The sequence below is a fragment of the Botrytis sinoallii genome (assembly GCF_014898435.1).
Source record: "Botrytis sinoallii strain Bc 23 chromosome Unknown BSIN_001, whole genome shotgun sequence".
Taxonomy (NCBI): Eukaryota; Fungi; Ascomycota; class Leotiomycetes; order Helotiales; family Sclerotiniaceae; genus Botrytis; species Botrytis sinoallii.
Genome location: NW_024066028.1, coordinates 1628818 through 1645595, shown reverse-complemented (window position 1 = coordinate 1645595; position 16778 = coordinate 1628818). Strand labels below are relative to the sequence as shown.

At 43.3% G+C, this 16778-nt stretch overlaps 7 protein-coding genes across 7 annotated transcripts; 4 read left to right on the top strand and 3 right to left on the bottom strand.

Moving 5' to 3' along the window:
- Positions 1-1129: 1129 nt before the first annotated feature.
- On the bottom strand, positions 1130-2588 carry EAF02_000347 (uncharacterized protein; the record flags this gene model as incomplete). Its single annotated transcript, XM_038896395.1, has 4 exons — positions 1130-1288; positions 1343-2208; positions 2262-2312; positions 2357-2588. 4 exons carry the CDS (start codon positions 2586-2588, stop codon positions 1130-1132), a joined length of 1308 nt encoding a protein of 435 aa, XP_038763254.1.
- Positions 2589-4353: 1765 nt separating this feature from the next.
- On the bottom strand, positions 4354-6573 carry EAF02_000346 (uncharacterized protein; the record flags this gene model as incomplete). The annotated part of the gene is made up of 7 exons (XM_038896394.1): positions 4354-4419; positions 4498-4686; positions 4749-5174; positions 5237-5989; positions 6045-6258; positions 6310-6434; positions 6490-6573. The coding sequence occupies 7 exons, from the start codon at positions 6571-6573 to the stop codon at positions 4354-4356; spliced, it is 1857 nt and encodes a 618-aa protein (XP_038763253.1).
- Positions 6574-7313: 740 nt separating this feature from the next.
- On the top strand, positions 7314-8176 carry EAF02_000345 (uncharacterized protein; the record flags this gene model as incomplete). Its single annotated transcript, XM_038896393.1, has 3 exons — positions 7314-7434; positions 7487-7788; positions 7850-8176. The coding sequence occupies 3 exons, from the start codon at positions 7314-7316 to the stop codon at positions 8174-8176; spliced, it is 750 nt and encodes a 249-aa protein (XP_038763252.1).
- Positions 8177-9132: 956 nt separating this feature from the next.
- On the top strand, positions 9133-9543 carry EAF02_000344 (uncharacterized protein; the record flags this gene model as incomplete). The annotated part of the gene is made up of 1 exon (XM_038896392.1): positions 9133-9543. The coding sequence occupies one exon, from the start codon at positions 9133-9135 to the stop codon at positions 9541-9543; it is 411 nt and encodes a 136-aa protein (XP_038763251.1).
- A 132-nt stretch (positions 9544-9675) lies between these two features.
- On the bottom strand, positions 9676-12119 carry EAF02_000343 (uncharacterized protein; the record flags this gene model as incomplete). Its single annotated transcript, XM_038896391.1, has 7 exons — positions 9676-10809; positions 10857-11130; positions 11187-11326; positions 11380-11614; positions 11667-11731; positions 11787-12014; positions 12063-12119. 7 exons carry the CDS (start codon positions 12117-12119, stop codon positions 9676-9678), a joined length of 2133 nt encoding a protein of 710 aa, XP_038763250.1.
- A 178-nt stretch (positions 12120-12297) lies between these two features.
- On the top strand, positions 12298-15008 carry EAF02_000342 (uncharacterized protein; the record flags this gene model as incomplete). Its single annotated transcript, XM_038896390.1, has 2 exons — positions 12298-12853; positions 12889-15008. 2 exons carry the CDS (start codon positions 12298-12300, stop codon positions 15006-15008), a joined length of 2676 nt encoding a protein of 891 aa, XP_038763249.1.
- Positions 15009-15674: 666 nt separating this feature from the next.
- On the top strand, positions 15675-16703 carry EAF02_000341 (uncharacterized protein; the record flags this gene model as incomplete). The annotated part of the gene is made up of 1 exon (XM_038896389.1): positions 15675-16703. One exon carries the CDS (start codon positions 15675-15677, stop codon positions 16701-16703), a length of 1029 nt encoding a protein of 342 aa, XP_038763248.1.
- Between the last annotated feature and the right edge of the window lie 75 nt (positions 16704-16778).

Genomic DNA, 16778 nt, shown 5'->3' with positions numbered 1-16778 from the left:
TTCTCAAAAGCAGACGTATAGATAAGTACCATTATCACATTCCACCAAACCCAAAAATGGGTGGACCTATCACTTACACCACAAATCCAACCCCCCAAAAGAGTAGAGCATCATCCAACCCAACAACCACCTGCTCCCAAAATCTGCAAAAAGAAATGCAGAAGAAATCAAAAAAAGATTGTTGTTTGGTGTCTACCAGAGATTGATACTCCAGGTGGGTGTCGAACCCACGACTTTCGCATAACTTCATATTGATCCACAAGGGGAAGAATATAAGAACGACACGCTAACCACTCTATAATTGTTATATTAGCCATGGTGTACCTTCATTTTTGGAATGGAGGCAGTAACTTACGCGTCACTGGAGTTTGGCATGTTTGTTTGACGAAGCCGACGTTTTAATATATATCAGGTTGTCATTGATTTTTGCAGGGGTCGGGTGGGGTCGATTGAGCGTGAGCTACGGATTGGTTGGGGGGAGGGGAAATAGTGGGGTTGATCGCGTTGGAGTTGGTTTGTGGAACTTGTGAGTCTGGTCTGGTCTGGATGGCTTGGATGGCAATTGTATTGATCAATTTTCACTCGTTATATCTCATGTTTTTGAGTAAAAAAAGTACATAACTCATTACAAAATACGATATACGATATACAATATGAACATAAGAACTATCTTCGAAGTACTGAAGGCCTTTTTAATACTGCTTTTAGAGTTTGTCTACAAACCTTACACGTCGTTGTCACTGGTTAGCCTCTACTTTGTACGATGAGCTAGAGCGTATGAATTATTCGAGGTACGATTTTCATAGTCGTGGTAATTCAAACAAATGGCTATCTACAAACGGACGCATCAAAGGGATGCCCAATTCCAATTGCAAAAAATCCAGCTGCTCTCCTCGTTACTCAGCATTCTGTGCTGAGAGGTGATTGAACTACGTGTGTACTTCACGGTCAAATTTCACCAAGGAGAGCTCATCTCATAATGGCCCACCGAAAATGTTACAGAGCACTAGGACGTCTCACAGGTCATCATTGGAGATCATTGAACAAGGTTCACAGGTTTCTTGTATTAGGGTGTATGACAATATCCATTCTAACACGCCATTTCATCTTCTCAATCATTATCAAACTCTCAATTCCAATCCTCGCTACAGCAATGGCTCTCTGACGAAGGTGTAGGGCTCTCAGGACAGCACCGGTCCTCTGGTACTGGAGTAGGTGAAAGTTGTTCCAGTGTATGAAGCGAGACCGATGGCTCAAGTGTTGTTTGCATCTTATGTTTTTCATTAACCTCAGTTCTCGAATTAAAAGACATCCCGCGTTATCACGCGGGAAGGGGATTTACATCACCAATTCCTGACGGCAATCCGTTTGCGATATTCTGAATGGCTACTTTGGTTGGCTTTGAAAGCTCCTTTCCTAAAATCACCACCAATACAGGTGTTCTTAGGCAACGGTATCTACCCTTGCGTACTCCCGATCGAAACTTATTAATAACTTTATGTGTGCGCTTTTCATCCTTCTTATCTATCGCAATTGGGGCGACGGGCAACTCTGGAATTGGAGAATCGCCACCAACATTTGGTTCAATAGCTGCAATAGATGGAACTTGAGCAGGACCATCCGATTGTCCGATGGTGTCTTCCGTTACTTCTGTCGGCACCTCTGGCAATGATGATGTTGCTATCGAGCCTTCAGGTACTGCTTCGAGAGGTCTCATGAGCGATGATTCTAGAGAGCAATCACGCTTGTTCATAGACAAAAGTTTATCCACGTTCGGAACACCAGATGGACCATCTAAAAGGCTAGTTCTAGGGCTGACTTCAAGGCAAGGCCCTCTAAGATGGTCGGGCAACGCACCAAAGTCTTTAATAGTTGTCCCAGTGGGGAATTCGGGCTTAGTATCGTGTGATCCATCCATATCAAACTTCTCAGTCGCTGACAAACGCTTTGTTGGTGTTGATGGCGCAGTATTGAAATTAGAGTAGGCTTCTATATAGGTTTTTGATTCAACAAGTGCGTCTTCAAAAATGTCGTCGTTTTCGTTCTCAGTCTGCTTAAACTTGCGCCCCTCTTTATGTGCCAAAGGTTTAGAGGGTCTGTATGTCTTGACTTTTGGTCTCTTACCGGGAGCAGATTGTGATCCTACACTGGCGGAACGCGTCATCATGAGTATCATGAGTATAGGCTGTTCACTAGCTTCTGTGGTATCTAAATATTCAAAAGTCAGTTCGAACAAGAACCCGGTTAGGATCAAAAATTACCAATTTCATTATCCTTTGAAGGAATAGAAATATCGATCAATTGAGGAACAGCTTCATATTGAGTAAAAGTGGTAAGTTCCAAACCATTGCCTTACCCAAAACATTCATAGTCGGAGTCATCTTAACAAACTTCTGCACTACTCCCTCCTCTGAAATGCCAACTAACGTCGGTGGCACAATACGACTTTTGAGTGATCGCTTGAAAGAGCCAGATGAGAGTGGCGGGCTCAACGTATCACTCTCGGGACTGGAACTACGAGAAGGAGCTCCAAGAGATGTAGCGGGAGTCTCCAACCCGAATGATTGGCTTGTTTCAAGATTGGGCATCGAGCCGAAAATTCTTTTGTTGGAACGAGCGAGTTATTAACTAGATAGGGTTGGAGTCGGAGTGCTGTCATGGAGTTGTTTTGATGGAAAGGAGATGGGTATCTGGTCGAGGTGTTCTAAGATTAAAAATAATCTCAAATGAGCGACAAAATGAGCGGCTGCCAAAATAATGACGGTGTTAATTACAATGATATGTTTGAATAAGAACAGATTCTTTTTTCCGGAATGATCAGGAAGTCTTCCAAAAATTTCCCAATCGTTCTTTCCTTTATTTGGTCGGTCGTCCTTGCCCTTTGCTCGACTCTTTTCACGAACATGTATATCGCTCCTTCTAAAATATAGAACCACTCCTCCGTTATAAATGTTTCGGAAGTTTAAAAGAACTCACCATCTGGTTTACTTCAATACTAGACTGCAGTTACTGCGTAAGCCACAACAGTATCTGATTTCTGCCTCCGTCTGCGAGGTTCAATTCGAAGCACCACCAACAACTCACATCCACAACAACCCTCCAACCCTCTCTCCTCAAAACCTACATCAACACTCTCAAAGCATGTCCAAATCCTCGCCCCAAACAAAATTCCACACAACCACACACACAAGCAACTACAAAACAACCACTAGCTCCCTCCAATCTCCCATCTCCAATCAAACAACACAACAGCCCAACCCTCCCGCAAACCCACTCTTCCACCTCCTCCCACACACCAAGTATATCAACACCTTAAAGACCCCCCGAGGGAACCCAGTCAATCATCAATTGCACGACCATTTTCTCACCAACGCATACGCCCGCCAACTTCACAACTACAATTACAACTACAACTACAACTACAACTAACTCCCCCTTCTCAACTCCGTTGCGTTCCAATCCAATCCAATCCAATCCAAGCAACCCAGGCCTTCCCATCTTCAATTTCCAAATCAAATCACCCATTCATCAGCTCTTCCCTCCCATTTCTCCATCCAAACCCCCACAACTGCAAGGATCCCTAACTGATAAGTACAGTACAACCTCTCCAATTTCAAATTTAACCCTCGTCTTTCAAATGAACCTCTCTTCATTATGTGTCTTCATGAGAAGCGAGCTATATGGCTAATGATGCATGTCGATGCTCATAACATAATTCTCGAGTATTTTAGAGAGCATTTATCAATGAAATATAGTATTATATAATTAGGTTGAACTTGGACTTGGACTTGAATTTGAATTTGAACTCGCGAGAAACTGTCTGACTACTACGTACTTTTAAGTTAAAACAATCTTGAGCATTTGTCACAAGGCAGAGTTCATACATATGCCTCAGTCATCTGGGCTGTCTTAAAGTCTTTGTGAGTGCTAGATATCGACACGTTCCCATTAGAAAGTCTCATTCCTTACTCTCTCGGACTTGGGAATTACGTGAGCTAATAAATCTGATCCAATCTTAGATACTACACAATTGAGGTTGTTACGGGAGACAGAAGAAAAAAGGCAAAGAAATACATTAGACCATTCATCGCATTCTCATCCACAGAAAACGTGACTGTGATAATTGATTTAATTTATAATATGTCATATATCCCAACAACAAATATATCTGTCTGATGTTTTGCTTCTCCCTTCTCCCTATCCGGGATATCCTGCGCCATATATGCATGCCTTCGTTAACACCAGAGTCACCGCTCTATCCACCAAGCACCTAAAGTTCCTCATTGCCCTGTCGTTTTGTTTAATTTGGCCCCCCTTCGTACACGCCAATAATTCATGTTGTAAACCTCCCTATCAATCCTCTTTCTCCTCTGCCCTATAGACTTGAATAGTCGTCGAGACGCTTTGGCGATTAGAAACCTATTATCACAATCAGAGTATAAGCCTCAAAAGAACAAAATAGTCCAGGAGTAGACTACTTATTCAATCTAGCCTAACTCCGCCAACCCTTTTAGCAAGACGCTCCGCAGGACCATCGTCATCGGACGGCGACTGACGTTTTGGGGGTCGCTCACCAGTCGATTGTAAAATTGCAAGGAAATTTGCCCAGCCAGGGGTTGCTATCAATTGGTATCCATCTGCTAAATCGTGTTGAGTTGCCACACGGCAGAGAAGTGCCATCTCTTCCTACGAATGATTATGTTAGTATCATGCTTGTGAGTGTGAAAAAAGAAAAAGTTGGTACGAACTTTGCTCAAAATACCCATACTATAGATGAAGCATAGGAGATGGAAGTCAGACACCGCGAGGACGCCATCAGGAGATTGAGTGAGTTGTCCGCTCTTGTCAAGTCCTAATTGCTTTCCAACGTCCTTGAGATCTTGTTCCTGGCCAAGGACCAAACGATTCTCAATAGTGAAAGAACTCTTAGCCATGAATGCTGGCTTAGGATCGCTAGGAAAGCCGTGAGTCAATGTGACGAGTAAATATTCTACAGGGAAAGATGGCTTAGCATTCTCTTGAACGCTTCTACCATACTCGTTAATCTTTCGGAAGAAGACCTCAGGGATGTATCGTGCGCTCGTATCGGAATCATCATCTCCTTCACTGCGAACGATCATCACAGCAGGATCGGCGGATGGTTCGACAATATCTGCTCGAACCATTTCCACGGGCTGAGTTGGGAGACTTGATATGCAGATATGGCGATTCCTCCGGTCTCATCGGCTGTCACTACACAGGTAACAAAATTGGACCCGAATTTTCCCGTATCACTCCATTTCGTTGGCTTTGGGTGCTTCGCTTGTAAACGTGCCGCAAATGCGATTTCCAGAGATGATAAATAGTATGAATCAATATGTCTCTTGCATAAGACAGTGCCATCTCCAACGCCTGAGTCAATGAGATCAGTCCAGATGACACCGACTCTCTCCATGCCACACAATCTCGCAATCTCGTCGATATCCTTTTCGGATTCCCATTCATTTAATGTGACGCCATCGAGTTCGTCAACTTGTGGCGGTTCGTAAATAGCTTCCACAACAGCCTTGACTCCCAATGGCACCTCTGCATACTCCTCGTAGCGACCATATAAATACCCAAAACGTTGTGCACCTGTCGCCCTCCAGAACTGGAGTAGGTTTTCGATGAGGCTTGCTTGAGCGAATTCGACATGATCCACCATGCGGAATGCTTGTGGCTGTAAAGTAATTGCGCTCGGTTGGCACTTAGTACAAATGCCCTCGGGCCATTGAGGATGTCCTGACGGACAGTTCTTCTTCACACGGTAATACGGCTCCGTCAATGGTGGCATAAAAGAACTTCCTAGCTCTGGTTTGTTGGTCGCCGAGTTGATCTTTCGCAGATACGAGTGAAACGAGAGATTCTTGATCTTTTTCTCGGCCAGATATTCCGCATTGAATGGTTCTAACGGCATACAGTAGTCGCACATTCCTTTTTCACCATGTCGACACATCTTTTTATCTTCTTTCTGGGATTTTTCCATCTTTCTTGTCTAGCCTATTATCGAGATCGGATTGTTTGACTAATTCCCACGGGTTCTTGATCTTTTCCGATGGCGAAGTTACTTCTTGCGCTGGAACATCGATAGGTATTGATTCTGGTAAAACGACGTGTCCATTTAAACGATTTGTTGAGGAGGCGAGTTGAGATGGAGGACCAGTCGAGGTGGAAGGGGTAGCATTGCCATTTGAAAGACTATCCAAGAGCTTATAATTTATGAATACCATATCACCATTCCTTCAGTTGGTCAATACAACATTCTAGAGGCTTTACATATACCCGACTTACTTGAGACCAATCTGCGAGACTTTGGCTCTTGCAATTTCTACCAGAGACTTGACCTCACCACCACTCGGCGCATTTGAAAGTGTTAATGTCTTTGGGTCGATGTTCTCAGGTAGGAGTTTTACAAGCTATAGCATATTAGCAGAAGCTCACTGCAATACATACAGCATATCTTAGACCAACCTTGTCGCCAAGTTGAGCAAAAGTTTCATTTGCTTCAACAGTAATACGGACTGTTCCATCAGGACCACGGAATCTTAATAGCATCTTGACCTCTTGTCAAGTTTGGTTCTCAAGTTTATTCAAATAGATGAAATGTATTCGAGGTAGAAGTACTGTATTAAAGAACAAAGAACAAAAGGTTATGTATTAAGAACAAAATCTTGAGGTTCTCATAATTCTTGATCTTGAGATGTTGGGTTTGGTTTGTTTGGATTGTTAATTGTGTACATCGAAGCTCTACCAGGTAAGCTCTAATAAGTAACTGTACGTCAGAATTCGGTAGCCTACGGAAAACAGTTAGTAGGAACTGCCATGATGCCACTTACCTAGGTAGGTAATTCCACCGCCTTTGTAAACACAAATTATAAGCAATACAAGAATTATGAGAATTATAAGAATTTGGTATAAATATTGTGAATATTGTGTTACATAAGAATTACAAGGATGGAATGTAAGTGATTCTCCAAAATAGTTGGATCGGGTTAAATTGATTTCATTGGTCATTCACTTGTTAGCGAAGTGCTTGTCTTCTTAGTCAAAAAAAGTGACTTTAAGGTTATTTGTCCTGAAGTGGCAGAATGCGATAGAACAACGATTAATTAAAGGACACACCACACCTACGAGGATATCTACTATTTTGGTACCTCCAACAATCGCCCCGTCTTTGTCGGAAAACTTCATCCACCCTTCCTAGACATTGGCCCTTTTTCGATCCGATATATCCCAAATCTCTGGGAAAGCTCAAAGAGTGTTGTTTTGTGTTCGACATAGTGACAGCAGCAACCATGTTCAAAGATTTCGATTACGCAACCACTCTTCGTGGTCTAATACTTCCTTTCGCATATGTCGTTGTCCTCGTCGGATCTCTAGTAACATTTTCGTCCTTATATAGAAAGCGCATAGCAGGTTAGTTAAATCTGGCTTTTAGATTATGCGCAAAGTTAACAGGTATTCATAGTTAAATCTGCGACTCTTGCGCCTTGGTTCCCACACCATCTGCAAAGGAACATTTACTTTTCTCTAGCTCATCTTGAGCCAGAAGAGGGGGACGAGAAAACGCCAAAAGTACCAGCGGAGCTTATTCGAGCGGCTTTACTAAGAAGGGCTGTCGAAGATATTTACCGAATTATTCACATTAGAACAGCGAAGCAAGCATGCAGTACCTTATTACAGAGGGGGAGCGTTGGCGATGATCTATGGCAAAGATTCTTGAGAGCAGAGAAAGAAATGGAAGAGGAACTTAGGGATGTGGTTATGGAGGTAAGCTGAGCTTTCTCTCACTAGTAGCTTGGTGAAATTGAATATAGTTAACCATGAATAGGCAAATGGATTGGCACCAAATTGGGGACAGACAATCTTCCAGTCGGCCAACGAAATCTACACGAATAATCAGTTCAGGAAGAGCCTCGATGACATACAAGCCAGGACCCAATCTGAGAAGGAGTGGTGGGAGAAACGTCGAGCCTCAATCCAGTCAGAATTTATGAAAGAGTTAGATCAAGAAGCAGAAGCCAAGGCATCCAAGTTTACCTCGCCTACCAAGGCCCAGAGTGTTATGAGCGACGAGGATGCCATTCTAGTTCAAGGAGGTGGGCCAGCAGCTAGCGAACAAGGAAGCCCCAGCAGGAAGAAGAAGGGAAAGAAATAAGGCGTGTTTTATTAGCTGCTGGGCACTGTACAATGGCATGAATCTTGCTCGCACGAGGCGTTTTTGGTGTCTGGCGTTTTTGCGGCTGTAAGATATTGCATGCATAGGTTATGAGGGGTGTATCAAGATTTGTAGTAGCCAGTCCAACCTACTGGTTAAACACAATATAAAATTTAGCTCCCAGAGGGCCAGCGGGCCTTTCGATTTTTGTACGATTTACTTCCAAGCTTTCTCATTTTCTTCATATCACATGATTATATGAAGTGGTTCCCGCTGCAACATTTGAGCATTCTCTGTAGTGGACATATTCGTACTTGGACCTAGGCGTCTTTCTAGTTGTTGCTATTTTAGACTTTTACAGAGATTCTTTGAGACTGTTCATCATAAACGCCTTGTCAGAACCTTCCACAAAGGCTGTCTCAAGAGTCCTTTCACTCAAGTCTCAAAAGTAGATCTCAGAATACAACAACATCAAAGACATGATCCTGTAACAAAGCCAAGTTGACTCAAATACAAAGAAACTCTTCAACACAATGAAGTCTCATAACAAGACAAAAACTACAAGAACCTTCCATTCCCCTATTTATCTATTCATCTCTATCGGTATCTGGCATCCGCACTATTTCCTATATTTCGTTTTTTCCATACTTTGATTTTCATCCTAGACTTATATCTTTACGCTGCTGGCAGCTTTGCGAATAATCTTTTTCATCCCTTTGCGAATATAGTTATCATAGAATTATATACTCTTCCCTCGTCTGATTCATTGCGGAAGTATCTTTATATACATTCACAGCTTCACACTCTTTATCACCACCAGAACCATCACGCAAATCAGTCGTAACTAGCCACTGTACGGCAACAAAACCAAAACATATTAAACGTATCACTCATCTCATCTCATCTTATCACCCCACAAACCTCAAACCCCATACAAGATACACCACAACTCAACCATGTCAACCATAACCCGTCTCAGCAAAACCAATCCCGAGCTCGCCGCCAAAATATCTCAAATGGCACTTCCCCTCGCCCCACTCGTGCGTCTCACAACAGGACAAATCCATCCCTCGTTTCCCAAGAAACTTCTGAATTTCTGGCTTCTCACATCCACGGAATTAGACGAGCTCGCGCATTTTTATCATCAGCGCACTCCGTGTCAGTGGACGATGCATTATCCGTGTCCGGTGTATTGGGACGTGAATGCGGATTTGGAGACCAAGAGGAGGAGGTTGGGAAGATTTATTGGGTTGAGAGGGTGTGAAAGTCCGGTTGAGAGTGTCGAGGAAATTGAGAGGAGAGTTAGACAGGAGAGGGTTCGAAGGGCCGAAGAGGAGATGTTTAGGAATAAGAATCAGTGGTATTAGGTTTGGGTGCTGATGGACGACTAGATACGTTTTGTTTGATGCCTTGGGAATTTGCATTCGAAGATTAATATAATTATATTCTAACTGCATTCTTAATCATTTCTCATGTCCTGCCACCTAGTGATCCCAAGTTTACAAACCCTTCCATGCCAATTTCGTCAAGTGATCCGTCTTTTTTCTACTCTGCTTGATCATGCCCAACAATTTCAAATCTGCAAGTCCTCTATAAAATAACATCAAAGCTTGTCTTTCGCTATCGTCACCCTCGTCATATTCCGGCCCCAGGTTAGCAATAAAAGCCGTCCAGAGATCGAAAATATTAATCAAGTTTCCTGCTTCTAAGAACAGTTTGTACAAAATGGCAGTAGGCGGATGAGACATTAGTGCTCCCTCTTTCGTGGGGTCGCAACATGCACAAGAAAGATAGTCGTACGGCGAGGAGAGGGCCCGTTCGATTGTAAATCGGGGTTTAGGTGTAAAGGCATCTAGATATGGCAATCTGAGATCGTAGAGCCAAATTTCGGAAACGAATTGATCTTGTAATTTGTCCAGATCTACGAAATTCTGTATGGCTTGAATTAAGCGGTCAACAAGCGCTGTGAACTCTTTGTCTTGCTTTGTGAGTACTGATCTATCCTGGCTAATTTGGACCTTCTGTGAAACGATTGTAGTGCGGAGTGCTTTGTTGTAACTGCTGCGGATAGACTTTCCTGTATCCGAGCCTGCGAGTGATGAAGCGTCTTCCCTGATACTCGCAATTTCTGAATAGAATTCCGATTCCATTTCCGACCATGATTCAAGATCCAACTCAGTGCTTCCACCCTCTACGGCTTCTTTGAGTGAGGTAATGATCCCTAGAAAATCATCGAGACTGGCGCGTTTGATTGAATCCACAATCGAACGCACAATTTCAGAGTTCCTTAATGAACCAGTCGATGCTTTAATATAGAGATCGATCTTCTCTGGTATTTCGACTGCCAAAGTAACTAGAATATGCATGATTCGGAGAATCTTCTGCACCGCATGATCTTTGCCTTGGATAGAGCTTTCTACCTCTTGCAGAAGGAGCTCATCATCGTCAATCAACCCCATGGCACGCTCTAATTCGCCTTGATCAACAAGACGTTCAGTATATTTCTGGAATGATGGAAGCATTCTAATAGCTTCAAAATGCTCTGTTTGCAAAAGGGGCCCCAATTCAAGTTCGTCTGTGAGGCCCAGAAATATGCTCAAAGGGTTGGCATAGAAATGACACATGTACGCATACTAACCATGTTAGTGAACAATTGTCTAAAATTCAAGAGAAGAAATACCTTTAAAGCTCCAACAAAAGCTTGTACACTCTGAACATGATCAGTTTGACGTTCCATAAGACTCGATAGAATGCCTGGTCCCAGTCTTATTGGAGCATCTGATCCAGCGATAACTTTTAAGAATATGTTTTCAAGGATGGAGCTTGTTTGTTCTACATCGAATTGTGCTCCATGTAAAGATCGAGCAGCGACACGAGAAAGTCGTTCTTGGAATAACTCGACGGATGTAGCAATTCCAAACAACAGAAGAAATGGGATGCGATCTAGCCAGGAGCTGAGGGCTTAAGTATTAAAAAGTAGACAGAAGAAGGAACAGATATATTAACTTACCTAAACAAGGATATTGCGTCTCCAAGCAGACCAGAGTCAAATGCTTCACTGTCCTGAAATGATACGATCACTTTATCACACCCGTGGGCTTTAACATAACCATGAATGATTTCCAAATCATAGTTCAGAAGTTTACGACCCTGGAGGATCAGCAAGACTATACCAGGTGAATGTTTGGAAATATTTGACTCACATCTTGCTCAAGGAAATTGTCATTCTCGTCTTCGCCATGTGACTTTTGATGAGTAACATCTCTAATGAGCTTTTTGAGTAGTACCTTCAAGTTTGACGATTCTCCGGATCTAAGAGTGACAACAGGACCATTAAACTCGTTGGAAAGTCTTTTTGAAAGCTGTTCAAAAAGCAAGCCTTGAGATGCGATATTTGGCCCAGTTACAATAAACCCTGCTGGGACTTTGCCTATGCTCCTTTGACTGTCTATCAGACTCCATTTCACTAATTATACCAAATTATGCATACCTTTCATTCTCTACAAAAGATGTGACCTCTGACAAAGTGCCCTCATTTGCTTCATTCAGGATTGACTATCATGGTATTAGCCAGCCATAATGTTGAGATCCTATAGCTTAGGATATATACCTGAATTTTTGTTTCTGTTTCCGGCCAATGCTTATTAAACAAATTCAAACGTAGATTTGAAAGTTCATGAGACTCCTTCTCATTAAATAATGGTGCAAGTTTGAAAGGCTCCGCGCCGTCATTGTGCTCAGGAGCTTTTGTTGCCGCCTTTCCTACCTTCCTGCGCTTCTTAGGTCGCTGGAGTAGATCTTCTGAAGGTACGGAAGTAGGAGTAAATACATAGGCCGCCTATTGGGGTTTAGTTCGGTATAGAGTAGAATTCGAAATACAACTTACCTGGTGCTCTGTTCCATCAAATCCAGCAAGACTATTAGTATCCCCGTTTATAGACATTTTTAATTGATACCAATCGATTGAGAAAGAAAGGGGTACGCGTGAGATTTTGACGTGATCGTGATTTGTTGTCGCGAATGGGAAGCGAAGTCATGCTGCGCATTGCGCATCATAGCTTATCAAAAAAAAGTTTCCCGCACCTCAACTTTTTTTATTGGACCCATCAACATCAATACTTATGCCGCCGCCACCCACCAATTTCACTTCTAGTATTCGTGGTTTCGTATGCAAGTCATGCCGAATAAAACTACAGACCTCCCCGCGAGCACCATGGCTTTCAAGAAATTTCACGGCACAAAAAACCCCGCTGAGGTCGATAGATAGAGGGGGGAAAGTGCCACCGCTTGCCTCGAAGACGGAAACGCAACAAGTCGAGCAGACTGATGAACCCTTTTACAGATACTATGACGAGACTCCGGATGGTGTTCGAACAGAAGCGCAGGCTGATCCTGAAGAGGAGGAATTGCTGGAAGGTCTTCAAGAGGCAGTTCGAGAAATAAAAGAAGATATTGGGGAAGTTTCGGCGGAAGAACTTGAGGAGGTTAACGAAGATGAAGAACCAAGCCTTCATATGGAGGAATGGGAAGATGCAATGGATGCAAAGATAGAACGCTTGCAAGCCGAGGTGGATAGACTAGAAGGCATTACCAACAAGCCAGGCCCTATGTCAGAAGAAGACCGGCAAAAGATACGGAACTACTTCTTAAAGTCTGTCGAGGAAGGCAAGTATCAATGTACTGATTCATAGTACGTCTGCTAATTGTCGTAGATGAAGCTGAGAATTCCACAGAGCTATCTCCACCTCCGACTTCTTCCACAACACAACAGTTTCTCGCCCCAGAAACAAAGTCAAATTCCATCACCAATCCGAGATCGAACCCAAATTCTATCTTAATTCCTGAAAAACCATACCCTCTCTCAGCCCGACGTCATTTAAAAGATTTGAATAGCACATTGCAGAAAATTGATCATCATTATGGTCGTAGCAATTTTCAAATGAATGAAAACCTGATGCTTAAGTTATGGAAGCACTACATGTTATGCCGAACAACTATATTGTCAGATCCTGGTGAAGTTTCTCCAGAAACGTGGAAACTTCTTTGGGGTTATATTTCATTGCCAGACCCGACAAATTTGGACCGCATGGCGCATGTGAGACGACTCGGGTTAGATATGCAGAAAGCGGGCTTACACCTCGGAGGGCCTACATTGCTGTTATACATCGAAGCTGTCTTTGTCGAAGGAGATCCAAGGACCGCAATTGATCTATGGAAATCCGCTTGGCAGACTTTTTCTAAAGATGAAAGTCTTTTAGACCAATATTTGGAGCTTGGTACTCGGATGTTTGCCGAGAATGGCAACATTGATGAAGCCAGAAAGGCAGCATCAACTGTCATACAAAGATCAAACAATCCCCTCAGCTCCCGTATTCTTATTCACACAATACAAGGCTGCTTGGCCTCAACGATCAAAAATCGTACGCTCGAAGCTTGGAATATCTACCTTGACTTTCGGAAACACATGAAATCGAGTATGGAGATGGAGGATTATGATGTAATCAGCGGACTTTTTATGCGAGCTGGTAAACATCATGAAGCATTAGCAGTCTTTAAAGATATGATGCTCTCGAAAGATCCCACTGCTTTGCGGTATGACTCATTGACAACACGAGATTATGAAGAATTTCCATCCATGCTGAACAATAAGTATTTCTTTGGAAAATGGATGAAGAAACTGATTGGAAGTGGCGACCTTGACGAAGCTAGCAGAGTACTTGATTTAATGCGAGATTTCAGGATCTGCCCGGATGCCAAATTCACAAATGGGCTTATGGGTGCCTGGTTCCGTACGGGTAAATTAAAGAACCGAAAACTGGCTGAGGAAATGGGCTGGTCTATGATTGCAGCAAGACTTGATTTCGTTAAGGCTCGAGATCAAGGAGTTAAGGTGTTGCTACCCCCATTGACGGCTGTGAAGGGGACAAACAAGCGAGACTACAAACTTGCCAGCTTCAACCTCCACCCCCCTGCAACAATCGAAACATTTGCAATTCTTATGGACCAATATGTGAAAGAGCAGAAACATGAACACCTTTTGGACCTTTACACAACGTTAGGAAAAGCAAAAATTCCAGCAAATACCTACTTTATGAACACAGCAATCAAAGCTGAATCTAAATCCTCTTTGGACACGAAAGAGATGTACTATACCTTCGTCAGTGACGGATTGAAGCCTAACATTGAGACATTTTTGCAATTGTGGCATAGTCTAAAGCAAAGGAATATGCAAAGACATAGAGCTCACAAATTTTTTACCCCCGCAGAACTGTTCGCAGAAATGATGAGATGGCGACATGAGTTGAAGGCAGAGCTTGGAAAAGATGATCTACCGAAGGACCTTTATAACTCAATCATATTGAACTTTGGCTTGGTGGACGACCAACCAGGAACTGCAGTGGCCTTGCGTGCTATGCAAAAGTATTTTGGAACATATCCTACGGATGATACCGCACGCAACATTGTTTTACAAATAACAGCAATTGGCGCTACGACTGGACCTGCACTAAGACGTCTCAATATTAATAAGGGTACAAAGGAGAGAATGCGACAAGTCACGAAAGTTCTAGCAATGCTCCAATCGCAAAGAATTGAGGCTTTAGCGGAGTTAGGAATAGTTTATGATGACTTGCGAGAGCAAGCAAAATCAGAGGAGGCATTAACGTTATTGTCAGACCTTCTACGTATCGTTGCACTACAGGTGAACGGTGGTCAAGAAGGACGTATGGATATCGTCAAATCATCCCAAACGGCGGCGAGGATGATGGGCGTTCCTGATTGTGTTCCTTGGATGGTGTACAACACAGCAGATGAGGATTTGTTGGATGTGTAAAGTAGTATAGACATTCCCAATACTTGTAGAATAACATACAAATACCCAATGACTTAATTTGTAGAAGCCAATCACTTGGTTGCTTTGCACTATCTCCCTTGATGAATGGAAATACTAGGTGTGTGGAGACGATCATTGGTGGGTGAATTGCTTCAATGTCTCTCTCTCCATAAATGCCGGAGAATGAATGATATAGAATAATTAATATCATATAAGGGCAATCTACAAAGGATACATCATCTAAACTATCCACGACAGCCTCCTCATTAGTGAATTTAAAGGAACCCTGGGGGTTAGCACTTGAGCTATCCATACCTCGGCACTCATTTCATTGGTCAATTTCAAGATTTTGCTCAAGGCGGTGACGTAAATTTTGGTGTGTAAAATCGGTAGCCTCGAGACAACACCACACAGCCTTTCCCCAAATCTCCCCAAACGCCCCTCACCGTCGCACCTCAATTGTTGCTTCCCAACCCCCGGGACAATTTTTCCCATAATCGCGCAATCTCCCTCTTTCCAAATCTGCAATCAAATTTATCAATTTCCCAAAAGCCCCATAGTTGGTTTTGCGGACAGACGTGCAACAAAACTTTTTTTGAGAGCTGAGGAGGGTATTCGATTGGTTGTTTTTCTACGAAACATAACAATCATATTCATTCATCCATCATGACAGAAGAGGATTTGAAAGTCGCAGAAGCTTCGAATGAAGCTGCGCCAGAAGAAGACGAGGAGGACGATTACATGAACATGATAATTTCCGAGCCCGTCAAACCGCGAGAGAAGGAAACATACACCCAACGACGACAGCGCATACAGCGAGAATCGGAAGCGCGATCGCGCACGAAGTCGAAGGCTGAGATAGCGGCGGAGGAAAATGCTGCGAGGGAAGACGCGTTGTCGAAATCGATGTTGGAGGCGCCGGGGAATGCGAATAGTAAGGGGTTGAAGATGATGGCGAATATGGGGTTTAAGCCGGGGGTTGCGCTGGGGGCGAAGGATAATGTTGGGGCGAGGTTGGAACCGGTGGGAGTGACGATTAAAGAAGGCAAGGGAGGAATCGGGTTGGATGAAGAGAAGAAGAGGAAGTTTAGGGAGGAAGTGGAACGGGAGGGGAAGAGGGCTAAGGCCGAGGAGGGGGAGTATAGGGAGAGGGTTAGGAAAGAGAGGGAGGATGCGAGATTGGAAGGGATGGTGGGCGCAGCGATGAGGGTTGCGGAGAGGATGCACGGGGAAAGAGAGGAAGAGGAAATGGAGAACACAATTGATAAGGTGAGCGAGGGATCTGGGGAAACTAAAGACGAACTTAAACGCAAAATATCGACCAAACCGTTGAAGCAGATCAACATTTTATGGAGAGGATTAGTTCGGAAGCGCGAAGAAAAGGAAAGGGATAGAAGGATGAGATATGATCTCCAACAAAGTTTATCACGTTTACCGACCTACGATGATGCGGACGAAGACAAGGATGACAAGAGAGCAATCGGAAAGGACAGGATCCAGCATACTCTTGTAGAGGATTTGGAAGAAGAGGACCCTGAGCTTGATGCTTTCAATCTACTGGAACCGACTGAGAGACTGCAAAAGATCGTTGAACATTTGAGGTCGCAGTACAATTATTGCTTCTTCTGCAAATACACATATCCCGACGATTCAATGGATGGCTGTCCAGGTTTAACGGAGGAAGATCATGATTAGCGATCATTAATTTACATCATGAAATTTTTCTTTGTAGTATGATACCCATTATCAATTCGTTCTGTCATTAACTCG